This window comes from Ictidomys tridecemlineatus, chromosome 6 (genome assembly GCF_052094955.1).
Source record: "Ictidomys tridecemlineatus isolate mIctTri1 chromosome 6, mIctTri1.hap1, whole genome shotgun sequence".
NCBI lineage: Eukaryota > Metazoa > Chordata > Mammalia > Rodentia > Sciuridae > Ictidomys > Ictidomys tridecemlineatus.
The window spans coordinates 49,980,891-50,001,486 of record NC_135482.1 but is presented as its reverse complement, the minus strand read 5'-3'; the positions used below and the strand labels follow the sequence as shown (position 1 = coordinate 50,001,486).

Genomic DNA, 20,596 nt, shown 5'->3' with positions numbered 1-20,596 from the left:
GCTTCCATTGACTGAGCCCACAGAGGAGGGCCTTGGTGAGAGTGCTGACTCACTGGTGGCCACGTGCCTCATCTAATTCTCCAGGCTGATTCACTGGTTGTAGATGATGGCCCTGAGGCCTCTAATCTCTTTCCTCTCTTGCCTAGATCACCTAGATTTTGAAGAAAGTTAAGCCAGTTGTGAAATGTGTTACCTTTTAGAAATTAATAGCTTCTTAATTGACTCCCTTTTAAGACATGTCAAGATGGGATTCCTAAGTCTGAGTGTAATCTGGTATGCCTTGAGGTTAGGACCTCAAGCTGGGGCACTCTGGGGAGTCGGGTCCACCTCCAAGTTTGTTTTCTGGCTCTAAACAAACGAGTGGCTGTTTGACTATTGGCACACGACCCAGTTTTAAAAGTACAACCATATAGGGTATTGGTGGAGTGGTAACCCGGGGGTTTAAAAAGTGAGGTCATGGAAGGCTCAGATGAAGCTCTTTTAACGTGTATCACAACTGCAATTAATCTTATTAACATGCTGGGCCTGTGCCTGCTTTCACAGCCCTGGGTGAGTGAGGGTATTTAAGGGGCAAGCTCTGAAGGACTCTTGTTCTTTGATGATACAGATGGATAGCAGAAGCATATAACATGTTGTATCTGATATTGTAAAGGCATCTTGTGTGCCTCTGAAGATTTACTCAGTTTTGATTCGCGAGCAAAAAACTTCCTGCGGATTGATAAGGCACAAAGAAGAGGGTGGCTGGCAGATGCAGGCTTGTGGCTGGGCTCCGTGACCAGATCAGAATCAGTTGATGGATGGCGCCCACCTCTCTGTCCAGCACCGGCCTAGTTTTAACAGAGTACTCTGGTTATAAAAGATTAAAAAAAAACATGGTAGGGTAGTTGATAAGTAAAAGTAAACACAGGAGCCACAAGTTCTAGAGGCTGCCTAGAGCCAAACTGATGGTAGCATGGATGTTCCAGCTGAGGGCTGCTGTGGTTAGGGTGACTTCCTGGGTGGATGGGATCTTGAACACAGAAGACCACAAGGAGAGCAGCAGGAGGAGTTCAGCGTGTTCACTGGTGGGGCGGTGCAGTGGTGGGAGGGCAAGCAGGCAGTCTGTGGCACACTTTTTGAGTGTGCTCTTGTTCTTGTTTTTCTTTCTTGCTGGTGCACATAGGAGAAGGCTAGTGCAGACCTCCATCCTTATAAGGTTGCTGCTTAGTTCTATTCTTGCAGCCTATTTTTTGGAAGTCTTCTAAAATACCCATTTAAGCTCCCCTGGGTGTCCTCTTAGGTGTTGTTTAATAAGCAGGCTTGGGGACAAAGAAGTTCCTTAAAATTGCCAAGTTCAACCGCTATGGTTTAGGTGTGTTAGTAACCCCCTAATGAATACAGCATCCATTCACTAAGTTAATAGCTAATAAGACCCCCAAAATAATGTGTCATTTGCTTGTAATTAATGAGCGTCACATCTATATCATTATAATAAAGTTCATTTTCTTAAGGTTTCCTTGCTGTGTGTGCTTTTACTGGTTTCTTTTTCTTACTTTTTTTGGAGTGGGCTACTGGGCATTGAACCCAGGGGTGCTTAATCACTGAGCCACATCCCCCCCCCCCTTTTTTTTGAGAGAGGGTCTCACTAAGTTGCTGAGGCTGGCTTTGAACTTGTGATCCTCCTGCCTCAGTCTCCCAAGCTGTTGGGATCATTGATGTGCATCCAGCTGCTTTTACTGGTTTCTTAACTGCAGAACTTCTTAGAGACTTTAGTATTTTGAGGAGCATTGGGAGTCTTGGGGGAGGCAAGCTAGAGGTTCAGCAGTGCCCTTGATGTCCGCAGACCATCTTGGAGGATCAGTGTCCGTGGAAAACTGGAAAATGCGGCTTCCCGCTGTTCTGCAGTGCTGTGCACATTGCCCTTGTCCTTTCTAGTTGCCCTGTTTTTCACTCACTTTTCCCACCCTGAAACAACAGGGAGGACAGGGATAGGAGGCAGCTGTGAGATCCCTCTTGTCCTTGGCAGTTGGAAGCATGAATATCATCCAGTAAGCCTACATGGCAGCATAGTAAGAGTTGCCTGCCTGTAAGCTGAATGCAGGCAATGTGAGCTCCTTGCATCCTCACAGAAATGGAAATAAAGTACCAGCTCTATATTTTACCATTTTAAAATATTTATTTATTTTTAGTTTTTTGGCGGACATAACATCTTTGTTTGTATGTGGTGCTGAGGATTGAACCCGGACCGCACGCATGCCAGGCGAGCGCTCTATGGCTTGAGCCATATCCCCAGCTCCTATTTTACCATCTTTAAAACAAAACAAAAGAAAACAAAAAAAACCCCTCCCATCTGGCAGGGGAACAATCCCAGTGTAGAGTGGCCAGAATGAATCGGCATGCTGGGGCTGCACTAGATAAGCACTGGGTATCCAGACATGGCACCCCTATGGATTTTCAGATTGGTGCTATGAGAACACAATAGTGGGCAACATACTGTATTTTTAAGGCCACCACCAGCATCTCTGAGCACCCCGAAACGGCTCTTTTCATTTTTTCCTTCAGGAATAGAATTGGATTTGTGCTCTAGAACAGGTGTCTTTTCTCCTTAACATCCTGTTGTATGTTGTTTTCTGGTTGCTTTACTCTCTTTGTTCCTCATTTGCCTGTGTCCATTGTCGTCTAGAGTTACACTGTCCAGTGTAGTAATGAGGTTTAAAATTCAGTTCTTCATTTCAAAGGCTCAGAAGCCACACATGTGGCTGCTGGCACAGATACAGGACGTTGCTATTGTTGGGTAGCAGAAAATGCTGTTGTTGGGTAGCCTTGGTGTTTGTCGAGAACTTGATCCCTCCTTGAGAAAAACTTTCTGGGCCTGTAGTGTTCTGCCTGCTTTGAGAATTTTTTGGAGAGTATGGTTCTGAAAGTGAAGAACGCTGGACAGTGATACTAGGCTGTCCCCTATGGCCTTTCTCATCCATATTTTCATTAGCATTGAGCAAGACATGATTCTGGCCTGAAGGACCATGGGCACTTGACTACTGAGCCACATTTCCAGCACACCCACAACGCCCCCCACCCCTGCTTTTTAGTACCAGGGATTGAACTCAGGTGCACTCAACCACTGAGCCTCATCCCCAGCCCTGTTTTTTATTTTATCTAGAGACAGGGTCTCACTGAATTTTTGCTAAGGCTGGCTTTGAACTCTCAATCCTCCTGTCTCAGCCTTCTGAGCCATTGGAATTACAGGTGTACGCCACTGCACCTGCCTCCAGCCCTTTTTATTTTTTATTTTGAGACAGGGTTTCACTAAGTTGCTTAGGCCCTTGCTAAATTGCAGAGGCTGGCATTGAACTTGGCAGCCCTCCTGCTTGAGCCTTCTGAGTCGCCAGGATCACAGGCACACCTCCCCACCCGCCCCACACCCAGCCCCCTTCTGTAGTCATCATATGGTCTCCTCTTCGAACACCTAAAAGTCTCCTTGGAAGAACTTCTTTTTTTTTTTTTCCTTTTTTTCCTCATCCTGCGGATCATACTTTAAAATCTAGTTCAGGAGCATTTAACTTAAAGAAACACTTCGAAGTAATTAACATGTCGACCCCCTCCAGACTGCTTGCATTTTGGCTCCTGGAGTTACTTGTTTACCGAACTCTGTAAACGCCTCATTGCAGGCCTGCATGGGGTTTGTGTGTAGGTCCCTCCCTGATTGCGGTAGAAAGATATTGCTGCCAGAGAATTTTTTTTTTTTTTTTTTTTGGTTGGGTTCACGGTACCTTATTGGGTTTCCTTGTTAGAATAGGGCCTGGCAGGATGATGTCCAGTGGAGTCAATACCTAGATTCAGTTCAGTTATTCAGTTCAGTTGGAGCTTGCCTTGAACTCCATTTGCAGGAGAGGCCCACTTGATGTTTAATCTGTGCGTTTACAAGACTGGAACTGTTCTTTTTGTATCACACTGGGTACCCTAGTCTCTTGGGACATCAGTAGGCAACTGCTTGTTTCCAAAACTGGAGATGAGATTAAAAGTAGGAATTCATGATTTCTGAGTCTAGCCTGGAAAAAACAGCGACGGGTGTGGTAAGTTCATCCTTCTCTGCGGACACAGGCTGAACCCCAAATTCAGCTGTTCAAGCAGATGCAACCTGGAGCAGTGGGGCCTAAGGGCCAGGTGATGGCAGCACCTGCTGAGCTTCTATTATGCCCCTGGCATCAGGCACTGTGCAGATAGTGTTCCTCACTTGGTCAGAAAATCTCTTTTTGGTCCCCCACCCCAACCCCTTCTTTCGAGACCTGTCAATAGCTTGCTGTTTCCTTCCTTCCTTCCATTGTTGATAATGGGACAGTGGGCCTTGTGTATCATAAGCAAACACTCCACCATGAAGATACATCCCCAGCTCTGCTTTATTTCTTGAAGAGGTCTGTGATGCAAAATAAAAAATCCCAAACATACACAAAGGGGGTTTGGGTGGGGAGTAAGGCAAACTTTACCAGGCTGTCAGCCAAGAACAGGCAGAAAGGCAGGAACTACAACTGTCTCTCTGAGCTTGAAGTGCTTGGCACAGAGCCTGGCCCCAGTAGGCACTCAGTAAATAGTTGTTAAATATGAGCTTATGTTATATCTTCTTACAGTTGTATAATTGTTTTGCATATTTTACAGAGATAAGAAGACAGGTTCAGAGAGGATAAATAACTTGCCTTTGGTCGAACAGCTAAAACATGAGGGCCTTTTTGCACTTTGATCATAGAGCTAGAATGTGAGAACTGTGATTTTATTTTCTGCAGTGCTGGGCATGCCAGGCAAGCACTGTACCACCGAGCCACATCCCAGCCCTGTTGTTGCATATTCGTAATTGTAGAGTTACAGAAGAGTACAAGTAATTCTTAGGCCCTTTACCCAGGCTTGTTGGGTATATTCTTGGAAAGCCTGATTTGCCACCCTGTGGGAGCAGGCCATGCCTGCGCATTTATGAGGTACAGGGTGTGTCCCTTCTGAGAAAGTTTACTGGTTAAAAAAACAAACAAACTGTGATGTGACCCCACCCAGGAACTAAAGCTAACCCAAGAGCAGCTCTTGAGCATTCACTAGCTGGAAATACGAGGAAAGAGTCTAGAGGTTTAATTTTTGTAATTTTGCATGGAAGAACTCCCTCTCTGAGGAACTGGAGGTCGGGGAATATAAAACAAAACTGACTGAACAAAGATGACTTGCAACCTGCCAAATAGACACTCAGGCATGGCGTCAGACCCTCCCTGGCTGCCAAGAACAATAACCAATGCATTATTCACGGACTGCTGCTCGCTGTGCCATTTCCTCTCTAGCCTTGTAATGAAAGATTCATGCTCACTCTGAGTGTTTCATCTGTGCCACGCCTTCAGTACCACCTTTTAACCCTCGCCTCGCCTTGCATTCCCCCCTTTACCTCCTTTGCCCTGCTGGGTTAAAATCACCACCACCCCCATCTTCCTACCCATAAGGACTGTATTCCAGAGAATTGCAGTTCTTACAAATGCTCAGTGTATTTGGAGGAAGGAGGATTCTTGCCCAGATTAGCTAAAAAAGGGAGTTTTTTGGTTTTTTTTAAAGTTTGAACAATTTGGAGGTTTTCCAAGTTAGGGGTCTTTCTTTGGTTTGGAGGCTAATTGAAACCAGTGTCTTTGGCCCTAGGGCCCGAGCTGGCTTTTTCATGCTGCCCAGACCTCCAAGGGCAGCTTGCTTGGTTATCACTTTGGAAGCATTCTCTTTTTGGCTTCCCTTGATGGTACTCAGCCTGTGCTGGGCGTAGACAGTAAGCAGTGTGAGGTGGGGTGGCATCTTCTTGCAAGGTCCCCTGCACTTAGGCAGGTGCCTGGCACGCAGCAGATGCTCAGCGAACATTTGCTGCATGAGTTGGCCTGCCAGCACAGCTTCACAGCCCTCTGGGCTCTAGCTGCTTTCCTGGGATTTACTTTGTTTTAATGATGAGATGTTTAGCCTGGAGAGGGTCCTGGAGATGCTTGGGTCCAGCTCTTTTCTGTTTTTGCTCCCTGCAGTTTGCTTGGTTTTGATTCTAACAAGAAGAGAGACTTGTTAGAAAAGAGTATCTCAGTTATCTACATATGAGTGATCCAGGGGAAGTCGCTCTTTCCAGACTGGCTGGCTCTTCTGATTTTCCTCAAGCTTCTAAAACTGTTGACTGTGGCCTGCTGATGTGGAGGGGGGCAGGGTTTTAAGGATGGATGCTAAGTTCAGTATTATCAGCAAAACCTGTAAAGAAGAATTAACAAGCTTTACTTAACTTTTTCTTTGCTCTTAATTTTAATACACAGCCTTCACCCCTTTTCCTTCTCTTCATTCTTAAGAGTTCTCACTTAGGTGAAGCCCTTAGGATGTGTGTTTGCTATGGTATACTTGCAGTTAACTATTTGGGGTGTGTGTGTGTGTGTGTGTGTGTGTGTGTGTGTGTGTGTGTGTGTGTATGTGTGTGTTGGGAGGGGACCCTGGCCTTGCCTACCTCTAGTCCCAGTCTTCACGTGGAAGTTTTGCCTCTTTAATCACCGAAGTGAAAGCAGCATCAGATCTTTGCAGATGGATTCTTTATTAGACCAGGAAGTGCTGCGGAAGTGACTTACTTTAGTCTTTTCATTGGAAGGAAGTGAGAGAACCAGCTCAGAAAGGTTGGTAACCCCAGAGCCCTATATGCTGGTGACAGACCAGGGGCTGGATCCTGGGTCTTGCTGGAGCAGTGTGCTTTCCACCCCGCCTTCTCTTGTCACATCAGTGACTGCACAAGTCCCTTATTGTTTTCTTTTAAGTACTCTGTCCTTTGTATTTGTGGAAACGTATCTGTGGATTCAACCAGCCAGTTGCATCATTAATGAAACATGTATAAACTTTTTTCTTGCCTTTATTTCCTAAACAATACATTATAACTGTTGACATAACATTTATATTGTGTTAGATATTATAAGTTATCAAGTAACCTGGTGTCACACATCTGTAATCCCAGCAACTTGGAAGGCTGAGGCAGGAGGAGTGCAAGTTCAGAGCCAGCCTCAGCAACCTAGTGAGGCCCTAAGCAATTTAGCGAGACTCTATTTCAAAGGAAAAAATAAAAAGGACGGGCAATGTGGCTCGGTGTTAAGCACCCCTGGGTTTAGTCCCCAGTACCAAAACAAAACAAAACCAACAACAAAACCCACAGTACATTGTAACTGTTGACATAACATTTTATATTGTATTCAGTATTGTAAGTGATCTGGTGATGATTTCAGGTATGTAGCAGGATAAGCAAAGGGTATATGCAACTACTATTCCATTTTGTATAAGGGACTTGAGCTTCTGAGGACTTTGGTATGAAGCGGGGAAGCATCCTGGAACCAATACGCTGCTGATCCTGGGGAACAATTGTGTATGTGTTGAAAGTCTTTGAATAATTGTTAATACTTAAGAGACAAAGGCTACCTCATTTTCTTCTTCAGCGGTGGTCAGTAGGTGGCTAATTGTGGCCTGGAAAGAGCAGAGCAAGCCAAGATGGGATACATGTTTTAAATTTCCTTGGAAATAGTCACTGAAGCTTTTGAAAAGTTAAACCACAGCTTTCTTCTCCCCCCTAACCAGTGACACCAAAAATAAGATTTGTGCTGGGGTTTTCCATGAGCAAACAGAATGCTCTTAAGGGGCTTACAGTGATTCTCCAGTATTACCAAGCACATTGAACCCCCCAGACTTGCCAGGACAGTGCTGAAATGGAAAATGCTGAGATAATGTATAGTTAGGCACCCTCTTAGGGTCTAAAATCAAAGAACTTGAGACTCAGTGGCTCACAATTTCTTTTATACTCTATTCTCCATTCCTGCCCGCTGTGGGGTGGCCATTCCTGGTGTTTTATAACTTTAGCTCCCAGTGAGTAGATGGGAGCATGTCCTGCCTGGAGAATATCCAGTCTGGCTGAGCAGGCATATTTTCAAAATTCCTATTTTTTGGGGGGTGGGGGGTGGGGGGAGCATGTTTGGGGAATATGAATTATCAGATTTTAAATGCTCTTCTCTTGGTCTTCAAGATTTTTAGCCCCCCCCCCTTTCAAAGTTGCTATTTAGGTTTGAATCTGATTGTGCAGCTTTTCTTTGAGTTTTCAAATGTTAACCTACACCAGAATCTTGGAGACCAGTTCAGTGCAAACAACAGAGGACCTGGATTAAAATGCAGCTTGGTCTGGTACTAGTGGGGTTGTCCTTGGATAAGCCACTTGACTGTAAATCTTCTCTTCTTATCTGCAACATGTGGATGCTGATTAGCTCATTCGGGAGAGGATTATATGAGAAAACCCATGTGGAGGTTCTTAGTGGTCTCAGTGGTTGGAGTTAGTGAGGGTTGTGGAGCCTTGAGGTCAGGCTTCAGGCGAGTTCTGCTGCTTCCACTGAACAGTTTCTTTCTTTTAGCAGGTTAATTTACTTCCTAGAACTTGATCTCATCTGGAAACTGGAGTAATAATGCCTACTTTGTTGCGGGGGGTGGGGGGTGGGGGGTGAGGGGAGGTTGTAGCTCAGTGGTGGAGTGCCCACCTGGCATGCATGAGGCACTGGGTTCGATCCTCAGCACCACATAAAAACAAAATGTGTCCACCTAAAACTAAAGATACATAAAGAAATAAATATTTTAAAAAATAATGCCTACTTTGTTGGTTGTTGGGAGAATTAAATGTAATACAAGTTCAGTGCCTGGTATACATGTCTTTGTGGGGGTCACAAAATACTACAGTTTGGCCATTCGTGACCACATATTAGCTACTGCATAATGTCATGCACTGGTTGAGCTTTTTAGACAATGAATTATTAATGAATTCTTCAAGGTGTGGGAAGGTGAGGGTAGATGAGATTGGACTGGAGGTAGGAGTGGGTAGGTGGAGGGAGTCATGCTCCTTCTTCTTGGCATAGGGATTTGTTTGGAAGACAAATTACCTTCTGTTAGTTGTATATAGTTTGACGGGTCAGTGATTAGTGCTGATTAATAAATACCTACTAACTACTGTACTTTTTGTGGATACCTTAGAGCTCTTAAGATCCTAATGTTCACAGAATTTGCTAAAGAGAAGCTTTTGGTGTATGTCTTTAAATATTGTTTAAAATAGAAATGGCCAGATTAGGAGACTCTCTGGGGGAAGGATCTTTTTGTAGAAGGGAAATTTACAAAAACAGTTCTGCAAAATAATATTTAATGAAGTGTTGCTTTTAGCTTCTGACAGATTGTTTTACTTGCTATATGCCTTTGGAAGACTGTAGTCTGAGGAATAAGGACCATATTGGTGGATGAGACTGGAGAGTTAGGAAGAGAGAGAGAGAGAGAGAAAAGAATGTGTGTGTGTGTGTGTTTTTGAGTGTTTGAGATAACGAGGGTAAAGTGCTCCCAGGTGCTCTTATGTGGAATATAAAAAGAATCCTGGCTTATCTGCATTTTTTCTATGATCATTAATGTGTGACATGGCTCTTGATTTTCTTTCTAGGATGTGGAGAAAGAGAAGGAAATTCACAATTACCTCAGCAAAGAGGAAATCAAAGAGAAAGTTCATAAATATAATTTAGCTGTCACAGACAAGTTGAAGATGACCTTGGTAAGTACCCCAATACTATTTAGGCTGTTACCTGTCTAAAAACAAATAGAAGTTGTTGGTGGTATAATCTATGTATTTTAAAATATTCAAATAGTATTTCGTATGCAGAATAGAAAGATAAGACTATTTCTGCAGCTTTCAAATTAAATCTGTATTTTGAAGTAGCTTTGTCTCAAAATCAGTGGTTAGGTTAACCTTAAAAAGGTGAAATTTTGGGGCTGGGGTTGTGGCTTAGCGATAGAATGCTCACCTAGTGAGGGCGAGGTCCTGGGTTTAATCCTCAGCACCATATAAAAATAAATAAATAAAATAAAGGTATTCACAACTACAACTAAAAAGTAAATATTAAGAAAAGGTAAAATTTTATTTTAAAAGATATTGTGACCCCTTTCTTTTCCCCAAAGGATTTTCTAGATTATCTAATATAGAGATGGTAACCAGATTCTAATAAGATCTCAGGTATATTCTGTCTTGTGTAAAATAAGCATGAAAGTGTCAGGAAGATTTTGTTCCCATGGATTGAGTACGTTGAGCTAAGATGTTTTTCCGCTGGCTGTCAGTGTAAGATAGGTACATAATATTCAGCTTCCTATGTTGTTACAGGCATCTACAAGGTTTTGTACTACACTGTTTGTGTTCCGTGGGGAGTGGGGATGTAGGAGGGAGGAGGTCAGGGCTTGGGGGTGATGAAATGGATCGACAGCAGAGCTACAGTATTCATGTTCCTCTAAAATGAACTGGCCTCTGTCCTCACTCACTGATTGCCCTCCCATCTGGTGACCTCCCTTGCAGCTCCTGCCATCCCTTGGTGCCACTTTCCAGGGCCCCTGAACCCCTGCCTCTCACTCTATTGCTTGCGAAGTGAGTTCATTAAAAGACGGATGGCCTGTTTTAAACAAATGAATTCAGGAACCCTTGGGAGGAGGAGCTTTTAACTGTGAAACCTTATGATAAAGGATCCCATCCTGGTGGCAGTGTGCTCAAAAGTGGGGAGAGGAACAGATAATCCCAAGATTATTCTTCATTATTTCAATAATGATAGTTCTTTTTCAAACATTTTTCATCAAAGGAGAAAAGTTCCACCTGCCATGGTTTTTATTTATTCCCCCATGGAGATTAAAGCAGATGCAAATTTCCATATTCTTTCCAAGATAAAAAATTTTAAGTGTTGTACAATGCACGAACAAGGGAATTAGTGTTGCAGATTCATCTTCTGTAAAGGAAGAAAAATAAGGGGCCACGAAGGAGGTCTTGAACATTGAACTGTGGTATTTGTATATGACACCTGATGACTTGTTTTAGTAAAACACAACTGTCGTTTTTTTTTTTTTTTTTCCTCTCTAAAATAAAATGAAGACAAGACCATTATTACTGTTTTGGCAACTGAGACATAGTACTTCTACTATAAATCAAGATGAATATTTGTAATATCTTTAGGTCACATAGTAGCTTGAAGTTTAGAAAAAAAAATATGTTACTTAGAGCATAAGAAATGCACCCCATGCTAACACGGTCTAGTATGTACCTAGTAGCCACTAGGAGCAAAACAGCCTGTTTTCTTGTCAGCTCACCATTCTTGGGTATTGCAGAGTCCTAACTGTGGGCTTTTTTGGGGGTCATAGCTAGCCATCAGTTGGGGATGCCGTTTCCTTTAAGCATTGAGTCGATCTTTCATTCATTTGGGTTTGGCTAGCATCTGTTCCACTGGCTATAAGCTCACAAATGGCCACTGACCTTTCACCTGCAGTTTGGAGGCCCTGGTTCCGGGGCTGGTGGCTGAGCAGGGGAGGGCGTCTTCGGTTGGCACATCTGCTGAGCAGACTTTGCCTCTGCAGGCGCTTTGCTGCAGTGTGTTAACCTTCCTCCGAGGTCATTCCCTTGGGGGAAGTTTTCAGTGAAGTCGTGCTGCAAAGCTCTAAGTGAAAAGAGCAAGAGGAAGAGCTTCCTGTTGGGTTTTGATACACTCCTGTCCTAAAACGTGCTGACCACATAGCTGAGAGTGGCTTTTCTTCTTCCCTCTTCAGAACTCAAATGGGATTTACACTGGTTTCATTAAAGTGCAGATGGAACTCTGCAGACCTCCACAGACTCCTCCCAGCGCCGGGACAGTCACCCCCAGCAGCATTGGCTGTGTGAACACACTTCACATCAGCAGCACCAACACTGTCGGCGAAGTCATCGAGGCCCTGCTCAAAAAGTTTCTTGTGACCGAGAGCCCGGCCAAGTTTGCACTTTATAAGCGTTGTCATAGGGAAGACCAAGGTATGCCTCTTCACCTAAAAACGAAGATGGTCTCTGCTTCTCTTTCTGTCCTTTGTCCTCATGAGCCGGAAGACTTATTTTTTACCTGTGTCAAACTACCCCCACCTGGGGGCAAGTTCTGGAAGCTTTGGTGATCATGACAGACACTTAATGTTTCCTGGCTGTTCATGATTTTGAGTTGAACATTTGCAGGTCTGAGGAGCTTAGAATCATCTGCATGTGTTGGGCGTTTCTGTAGGAGTTGTTGATATGCACAGAGAAGGAGCTTTGATTAGTGGGAGCATAGTGGCTTTGATTTTAATGCCCTTTAAGACACAAAAGAATATTTCTGTGCTTGAAGTTTTCAGTAGCATGATTTACATTTGATGCCCATCTGCACACGCAGTGGCTTGCTGGACCTGTATTCTCAAAAACCTTGAGGATGGGGAGGCCCATATCAGCACATTTCAACTCACTGATCAAAGTGGCCCAACCCTGCATGCTTCTGTTTCCTTAGCTGGTTGTTGCATGGGGACATTTTAGCACCCTGCCTCTAGAGGCACATAAAATGAGTGAATAGCATTTTGATCTGGGATCTGTCTGAGCTTCATATCCATGTTCAGTGGGTAGAAGGAATTTTTAATTACTTCATGAAACTGAATAAGATATTCTAGGTCAGACAGTCTAGCAGAAATTGATACCTGTGGTGGACAACAGCAATTTATGCTAATTTGGAAACAGTATGGTCATGAACTCTTTGAGCTTGCTCTAGTTTTTCTCAGTAAAGCCTAAATTCACCATGAAAGAAAATATATTGACCTTACTTGATAGTAGTGTTCTTTAGTTACACAGCATGAAACATAGCTAGTTGCTGAATATGAGTACATTTGTTTAACACATACCATGGGGATAGGCCCTGCAGAATACAAAGGTAAAGAGGTCAAAGGTCCCATCAGAGAACACAGGCTCAGCAGCCTGGGAGACGTGTGCATCTACAGGGAAATTGGCACCTACAAAGCAGTTGCACCTGGAAGTACCCAAATAATGTAGTTCTGCTCCAGTGGCATTTTATCTTGCTAGCTTCGGTGTTAGCTCATCTGGACTTCAGCTGTGCAGTCTGAAAGTGAAAGCGTCTTGTTGAAATGACTGACAAATCTTTCAACAGCACAGGCAATACCGCGCGCGTGCGTGCGTGTGTGTGTGTGTGTGTGTGTGTGTGTGTGTGTATGTGTGTGTGTGTGTCAGAGAGAGAGAGAGAGAGAGGGAGAGAAGAGAGACACTGTTGTAAAGCCACCAGAGCTTCTGTTCTGATGCTTCTTCATTCATTTGCGGTTGCCAATTACATATCTGTGTAGAGATTTGTTCCAAGAGCTTTGAATTCATATTCTTTGGACAAGTATATTTCATTGTTAAAGGGGTTTCTTATTGCCAGGTGCAGTGGCGCATGCCTATAATCTCAGCAAGGCCCTAGGTACCTTAGACCCCATTTCAAAATTTAAAAAGGGCTGGTGATGTGGCTCAGTGGTTAAGTACCCATAGGTTTAATCCCAAGTACCAAAAAATTAAAAAAATCCTTCCTATCTTGCTTTCTAAAAAAGGAACATAACCAATTAAAAGCATATTTGGGGACTAGTAGCTGTTTAAATTTATTCTTGGAAATTATTTCCTCCTTAATCAAGGTACAGTTTATATTGGGCCAAGAGAATGGAAATGGAATCCATTTGGCTCCCCTGTGGTCTGCTGGTACCAAGCTGAGGGGAGGATGGGTAGACATGGACGCATTGAATTGGAAGGAGAGGGTGGCAAGGGGCATGGGGCCGAGGAGTGCTGAAAAAAACGCATTTGTGACGTGGTGCTGCTTGTTTCTTTGCCTAGTCTATGCCTGCAAGCTCTCAGACCGGGAACATCCACTCTACCTGCGTTTGGTAGCAGGGCCCAGAACCGACACACTTAGTTTTGTTCTTCGGGAACATGAAATTGGAGAGGTAAGTGATTGTGTGATGTGACTTTAAACTACACAGAACAGCTGGCCCTGTTTTATTGCTCTCGTCTAGTGACTTGACCGAGGAGGAGGAAGCCGAATGGGGTGGGGGACATACAAGAGGGAGATATTTTGAATCATCAGAAATAAACCCAAAATTAATCCATAGTGTAATTTCCTCGAAGTACTGTATTGGTCTGCGCTTCTCCTGGGTGGGAGGAAATGCGACTTTTTACTTGTTGGTACCCAGAGAGGCATTTTCAGCCCTTCCCATCTCCACAGGGCTCTGAGCCAGCTAAACTTTGAAAGTTGACACTCCCAGTGTCTGCTACTAAGAAAAGTCTCCAGGCTAATTTATTCTAAAGGGAAATAAAAGGAAACGTGATCTCTTTGCCACAGAAGACATTTAACTTTCTAAAATATTTTTCCCCCTTGCCCAAATGATTAAGAAATGATGTTTTACATATGTCTACATCATTTGACATTTTCTCTCCTGGGAGGATTGTATTTAGACCATAAAAAACAAAAACAAAAACAAAAAACACTTTGGACTGTCCTTTACATCAGTTGTCAACTTTAAATGACACTTGAGCATTCCTGAATTCTGGGTCTCAGTATTCTGCTAAGAACAGGAAATGGTGTGAAATGTTGCATGGGACAGCAAAAACAGGGTTTCCAGCTTGCTTAAAAGTTAGGAAACAGGACTCTGTTTCCTTTTGTTTGCTGTATTTAGAAAATGACCTAGTTTTTCCTGCCCTCCGTTTTAAAATCTGTAAAGAGGAACTAAACCCTTTAAAAGGCGAGGCCCTAGGTAACTTAGTTTTTTTTTTTTTTTTTCCTTTTTCTTTCTTTTTAATGATCATTGGTAACTTAGTTTTGAGTCACAAATTGGAGAATATATAGATGTGATATATAGTATATTTATATATAAGTGTAAATTAGAATTACTCCAGGGAGTTTTAGGAAGATTGTTTTGCTTCCATCATTTTGAAGCTTTTTAAGAAATTCAGTCATTCTAGGGAGAAAACTGGGTGCAGAAGCTTTGCAAGGTGGGCAGCGTTCCTCCAGACCTACTCTGGACACAAGTGTAGTCTCATCCACATTTTACACCTCTTGTTATTGGATTTTTTTTTTCCCCCCAGCATTTCACATAGTTTAGTGCAGCTAGAGCAACACTGGGGAGGAATTGTGTTTTGAAATTAGAATTGTGCTTTAATGTTCTGGACTACTTTATTGAACCTTTGTTCAGTGTTTGCTTTTCACTTATTGAAGGAAGCTAAACTGGGGGAAGAAACTTTGTATAAGCTGTCAGGAGTGGGAGAGAGAAAAGATTTTATAATGTCTTTATTTTGAAAAATGAAATGTGAAAATTTTTCCATATTAACAGAGTGTTCTAATGTAGAAAGTTGTGCTCCCCTACTCCTTGATTTCTCATTTTCTTTTTTTGGTACTAGGGATTGATCCCGGGGGCACTTAACCACTGAGCCACATCCCTAGCCCTTTTTTATTTTATATTTAGAGACAGGATCTCACTGAGTTCCTTAGGGCCTCACTAAGTTGCTGAGGCTGGCTTTGAACTTGCAATCCTCCTGTATCAGCCTTCCAAGCCACTGGGATAATAGGTGGGCGCCACCGGGCCCATTTTCTTTACTAACCAGCTTTAGTTCACCTCTGGGAAGCCTTCTTATCATTTAACCTCTTTGGTGTTTTTTTTCATGCTCTTCTTTGGTGGTTCTTTTCATGTTCTTCTCTGTGCATTTATATTGGGTTATCTAACTAATTCTACCTCATTAGACAGCATTTCTAACTTTGGCAGTGATTCTCAGCCAGGACCTAGGGTCCTCTTTGGGTTAGGAGGGCGTCTTTGAAAAAAACTCGCCAGATGATGCCAAATACTGTCCTTGATATTCACTGCTTAAGTTAAAAAATAAAATAAAAGTGTATTTTGTGCTTACTAAGTGTACCAAGTACTGTTAGGGAAACAGAAGTCAGCCTCAGGGGCAAGAGACAAACCCCAAAGAGTGAGAAGTATGAAGTTGCAATGTAGGTGAGGTGTAGGTGAGATAGATACTAAGCAAATAATTATTAATAATTCCAAAATCTTGGTTGTGATCAGGGCCACCAGTGCTCAGTGAGAACTTCTAGACTTAGATGGGCAGGGAGGAGTTGTGGAAAGGCCTCATGGAATCAGTGGCATTTAAGATGAGCCTTGAAGAGTGGGTAGGAGTTTGGCAGGTTCCGTGGAGCAGGGAGACCATGTGCCAAAGCCCTGGGTCGTGAGTGAGGCACAGTGTGAGAGAGACGGGGTTGGAGAGGTTTTGGGGTCTTTCAAGACTTAACCTAAACAACCCAGGGAGCCTGTTGATTGCATCCAAGCAGGGAGAGTCATGACCAAATTTGCATTTTATAAAGGGTTGGCTGTTGGGGGAGCAACAAGTGTGGTGGTCTCAAGTGTGCAGTGAGGAGGCCAGGTAGGCTGTCCCAGGGTGCCATAATGATGGCAGCCACACTAGGGATGAGCAGAGTTGGAGAGAAAGGGTGTTGGAGAGGTGTTTGGGAGGTGATGAGATTGATTGTGGGAGGTGAGAAAGGGGCAGTGAAGATGGTGATCATGGTAAGATGCAGAGAGATGTTTCTGAGGCCTTGGGGGGTCAGATCAGGTGAGGAATGAGGCAGGTATCTAATGGAGGTAGGGATGTGGAAGTCTTTGTCCTCAGCCATTTTGAAGAAAGAAGCAGGGAGGGGAGCTAGGGGCTCTTGGGAGTGAGATGAGTGGGAGTGAAGAGTAAGAAAACCAGGGTTCTGAGGAGCTGGGCCAAGAAGGGAGGGCAGCCACACCGCTACTTGCTCAGGACAGCTTTCCCTCTGGACTCTGAGTTAAATACCTGGCACTTTTTTGTATTCTCACAGTGGGAAGCTTTCAGCCTTCCAGAACTGCAGAATTTCTTGCGCATCTTGGACAAGGAGGAAGATGAGCAGCTGCAGAACCTGAAGAGGCGCTACGCGGCCTACAGACTCAAGCTGGAAGAAGCCCTTGGCGAGGTGTGGAAGCCTGGCTAACGCCGGGGGCATCTGCCAGGAAGGCCCCAGTTGGGACCCATGTTCAAAGAGCAGCAAGTGCCTCTCTTCAGAGAGCTGTTTTCTTGCCCCATGATGCTAGGGTCTTCCCCTTTTATCTCTGACTTAGTTCCCAAAGCCTGGTCACGCAGCATGCCGCACCTCATGCATCCTGCGTAAGGGACTCTGCGAGCTTGTTCTGTTACGGCATGGCGGTGTTACCTCTTGCAAGCTGCGAACCTGTAGGCATCAGGAGCATTCTAGAGTGCTTGAAAGCATGAACTCTGGGTTGTTTTTTTTTTTTTTCTTACTCTCTCCTAGTTGTTTTAATTATGTGATGATGTTAAGCTTTAGGATGTGCAAATGAGTTTTTAAAAGCTTAACAAGGAATCTCTGAATACTTGTCCTATGTTGAAACTACCTGTCTGTATTTTTGTTTTCTAACAGTAAAGGAATCTATCCATGTGAACTGAAGGCACAGGAATCTAGGAACTCTGGGGAATTTGGGAAGGATTTTGTAGGAATTTGACAAAGAAAGTAAAAGCAAGTTTGGAAAAAGGATTGTGTAGAGGTAAGGGTTCTGAGGGCTGAGGAAGGTGGCAGGGGGTAAGTTGGTGGTAGAAAAGAAAGGCCTTGTTATTTGCTTGTAAATGAGTTAGATGAGAAGCATTCAGTGTTGAGATGTTAAATGCTTTTTAGGATTACTTTGATTTCCCAATGAAAAATGTGGGGCAGAGCCAAAGAGGTAGGAGCTAACCCCAAGGAAGGACCCAGCAACTCTGGAGAATTAGGCAGGTGGACGGAGGTGAGCCCAAGGTGGGTCTCATGCAGCTGGATCTGACCCCTCCGTTCCTGGACACCCAGGTTCTCCTGTCTTCAAGTGAAAGGTCCTACTGGTGTGCCTGGTCTGTGTAGGTGGGGCCTGGTCAGTTAAATTTATATAATATAGTTGTGTCTACCCCCCACCCCGCTGTTGTTTTCAAAGTTGAAAAGGAGTTTGGGTAAGGGCAGATGTTTTCTCCTTGATTATCAGCCAGGAGGTTTATCAAGTACAGGGCTCACATCCAACTTGTGACAACCATTCCCTTCTCTTTTATTCTACCCTTCCTTCCTTTTCCTCTAAATTACTTCTTCCCTCTCCCTCTCCCCCCTCTCCTCCCTCCTTTTCCCTCTCCCTTTCTTCTGTTCTCACATGCTATAGAACAGGGATGTTGAGTAAAGACCCAGCACTACCACATCATCCTCAGTTCTGAAGGACTTGAGGCAAGGAGGAGGGCCCTCAGGATCGAGGGAAGTCCACACTCAGCTGACCACACACCAGGTGTTCATAGTGGAACTATTGAACAAAAGTGCATGTTCAACCAAAGAAATGCATGTGCAATAGAAGCCTTCCTTAATACAGGCAAAATAACCTCATCTTCTGCAGTGACTTACAGATCTGAGAACAGCGGGGAAGGTGTGCTGTGGTTCCAGTGGGGCCTTAGAGTCACTATTTGTAATCTAGATTTGTTTGTTTATAAATTCCCAAGGAATTGTTAACATGTTGGTGACACCTAATGGATTCTTTTTGAAATTCCAAGGTGCTTCAGTTCTTTGCCTCGTTAGTGAACTGTGCCTTTTACTGCATTATCTGTTCCCCCTTGGTGGCTCTTCTGACTTTTCAGAGAATACCCATCTTGTGGGAGGCAGATTTACATGTTGGTTACACTGTGCCACATAAAGTTACTGAGACAATCAGATCTTCCTAAGCTTTTAAGGAAAGTTGTGGGTCGGGGGGAAGTAGAACTAGCTATAAATTATGCATGGCACACATTGTTTAATTTTGCATGTAACTTCTTTTTAGTGCATCAATGAGGTTTTAGTGACATTGTCATCCAACACTTGGCCTTTGTTGTTCAGGGAATGCCTTCATGATTTTAATACTGGTTTTCCTATTCAGACTGTGGATTGGGTTTGAATATACTGTTATCAACCACCTGGTCTTTTAATTACTCATCCCAGTAAACTTATAGTTTGTGAAGCATTTGTTTCTCAGATTCATGACACTGTTAGAACCTGAAGTAATAGCTGATGGGTATCTGTGAATTCTTTTTTTTTTTTTTTTTACTTGAAATAGATTGTCTGAAATAGGCATATTCTCCTCTGTGTTTATCCAAACCTCCCTGTCATGTGCACTACAAGTTACAATTTGGAAGTTACTGTATTAAAATTCTGTCTGTTCATGGTTCTAGAAGAGTGATGTTCTCTCCCAAACACTGGTTACTGCAGCAGCATTTTTAATGTTGTAAAATAAGAATAAAGGCTCTGAAGGCCAAAGATTTTAAAAAGTCATTTTACAAATGTTATGTTAAATTAAAACTGAGCTTTGCTGTAATACTGTTTTCTCTTCAAAATGTGATGGTACAGGAAAGGTGTTATATGAAGGGGTGGTATTGCAGGGGAGCATTTTAAATTGCAGAAGTAAAAAAGTTATAATATTTATAATTTTGATGAGTTTATTTTTATAGGGAAGATTTTTCTCCCCTGAAATTTTTTCTGGAATAGCAAAATGTTTCCATTATTAAAAATTGAAATTGATAGTTGATGTTTGTGTATTTTTATTTATAATATGCTGGATTTAAGAGAAAAAGTCACAGGAGTAGAATTGACTATAAAGAATTACTATACAAGGGCTGGGGGATGTGGCTCAAGCGCTCACCTGGCATGTGTGCGGCCTGGATTCCATCCTCAGCACCACATACAAACAAAGAATTACTATACAATGAACACCCTGTGATCACTACCAAAATAGAACCTTGCCCAGTTCTTTGGAAATCCTCTCCCTCCACCCCTATTCTTGCCCTGAGGTCTTCTACCCCTGAAACAGAACATTTTCAACATACAGTGGTATTTGCATTTTGGGCCAATGTGACTCTTCTATATACAGAGGAAGAAGGGCATTTGGGGACAGCAGTGTGGGCTGGGTTTACCCATTCTGCCTCCATGCCTGCTTGCACGGCCCTTTTCACGACTACACTGCCCCCTAGAGGGGTTGGCAAAATAGAAGCCAGCTTGCTAGGGAGAAGCATTTCAAGTACCAGAGCTGCTTCATAATGAAGATATGATAGAGAATTATGGCTCTCACTAGTTTCCCTTTTTCACTGAAATATCCAGAGGATTAGGATTCTAGATTGGGAGTTCAACCTGTATTGCAACCCAAGGTACTGTGGGGTTGGGGGGTGTCTTGGAATTTCATCCCTTAAAAGGAGTTAGCTTCCTGCCCTAGGTTTCTTTTCAGAATTTGTTGCCAATTGAGAATTTTTTAAATATATTTTTTTAGTTGTAGGTGGACACAATACCTTTATTTTATTTTTATGTGGTACTGAGGATTGAACCCAGTGCCTCACACGTGCTAGGAAAGTTGTCTACCATTGAGCCACAACCCGAGCCCTCAATTGAGAACTTCTAAATAAATATTCTTATGTTGCAAAAATATAGAATTTTCACGGTGGCACACACCTGAAATCCTAGCAGTTCAGGTGGCTGAGGCAGGAGGATTGTGAGTTCAAAGCCAGTCTCAGCAAAAGCAGGTGCTAAGCAACTGAGTGAAATCCTGCCAGTAAATAAAATACAAAATAGCCTGGCTCAATGGTCAAGTGCCCCTGAGTAAAATACCCAGTTCACCCCTCAAAAAAAAAAAATATATATATATATATATATATATATATAATTTGTGTTCCCATGCCGCCTTGGCTTATAACTCCCTCTTCAAGGCA

At 43.2% G+C, this 20,596-nt stretch overlaps 1 protein-coding gene across 1 annotated transcript in view; it reads left to right on the top strand.

Moving 5' to 3' along the window:
• The window catches only part of Rassf3 (Ras association domain family member 3), a 68,122-nt gene extending 48,697 nt beyond the window's left edge, over positions 1 to 19,425 (top strand). The window contains exons 2-5 of the mRNA XM_005328695.3: positions 9,455 to 9,562; positions 11,587 to 11,824; positions 13,679 to 13,788; positions 16,695 to 19,425. Of these exons, the coding sequence (XP_005328752.1) occupies positions 9,455 to 9,562; positions 11,587 to 11,824; positions 13,679 to 13,788; positions 16,695 to 16,844 (606 nt within the window). The 3' untranslated portion in view covers positions 16,845 to 19,425. The remainder of the gene's footprint in view (positions 1 to 9,454; positions 9,563 to 11,586; positions 11,825 to 13,678; positions 13,789 to 16,694) is intronic.
• The last annotated feature ends 1,171 nt before the right edge of the window (positions 19,426 to 20,596 follow it).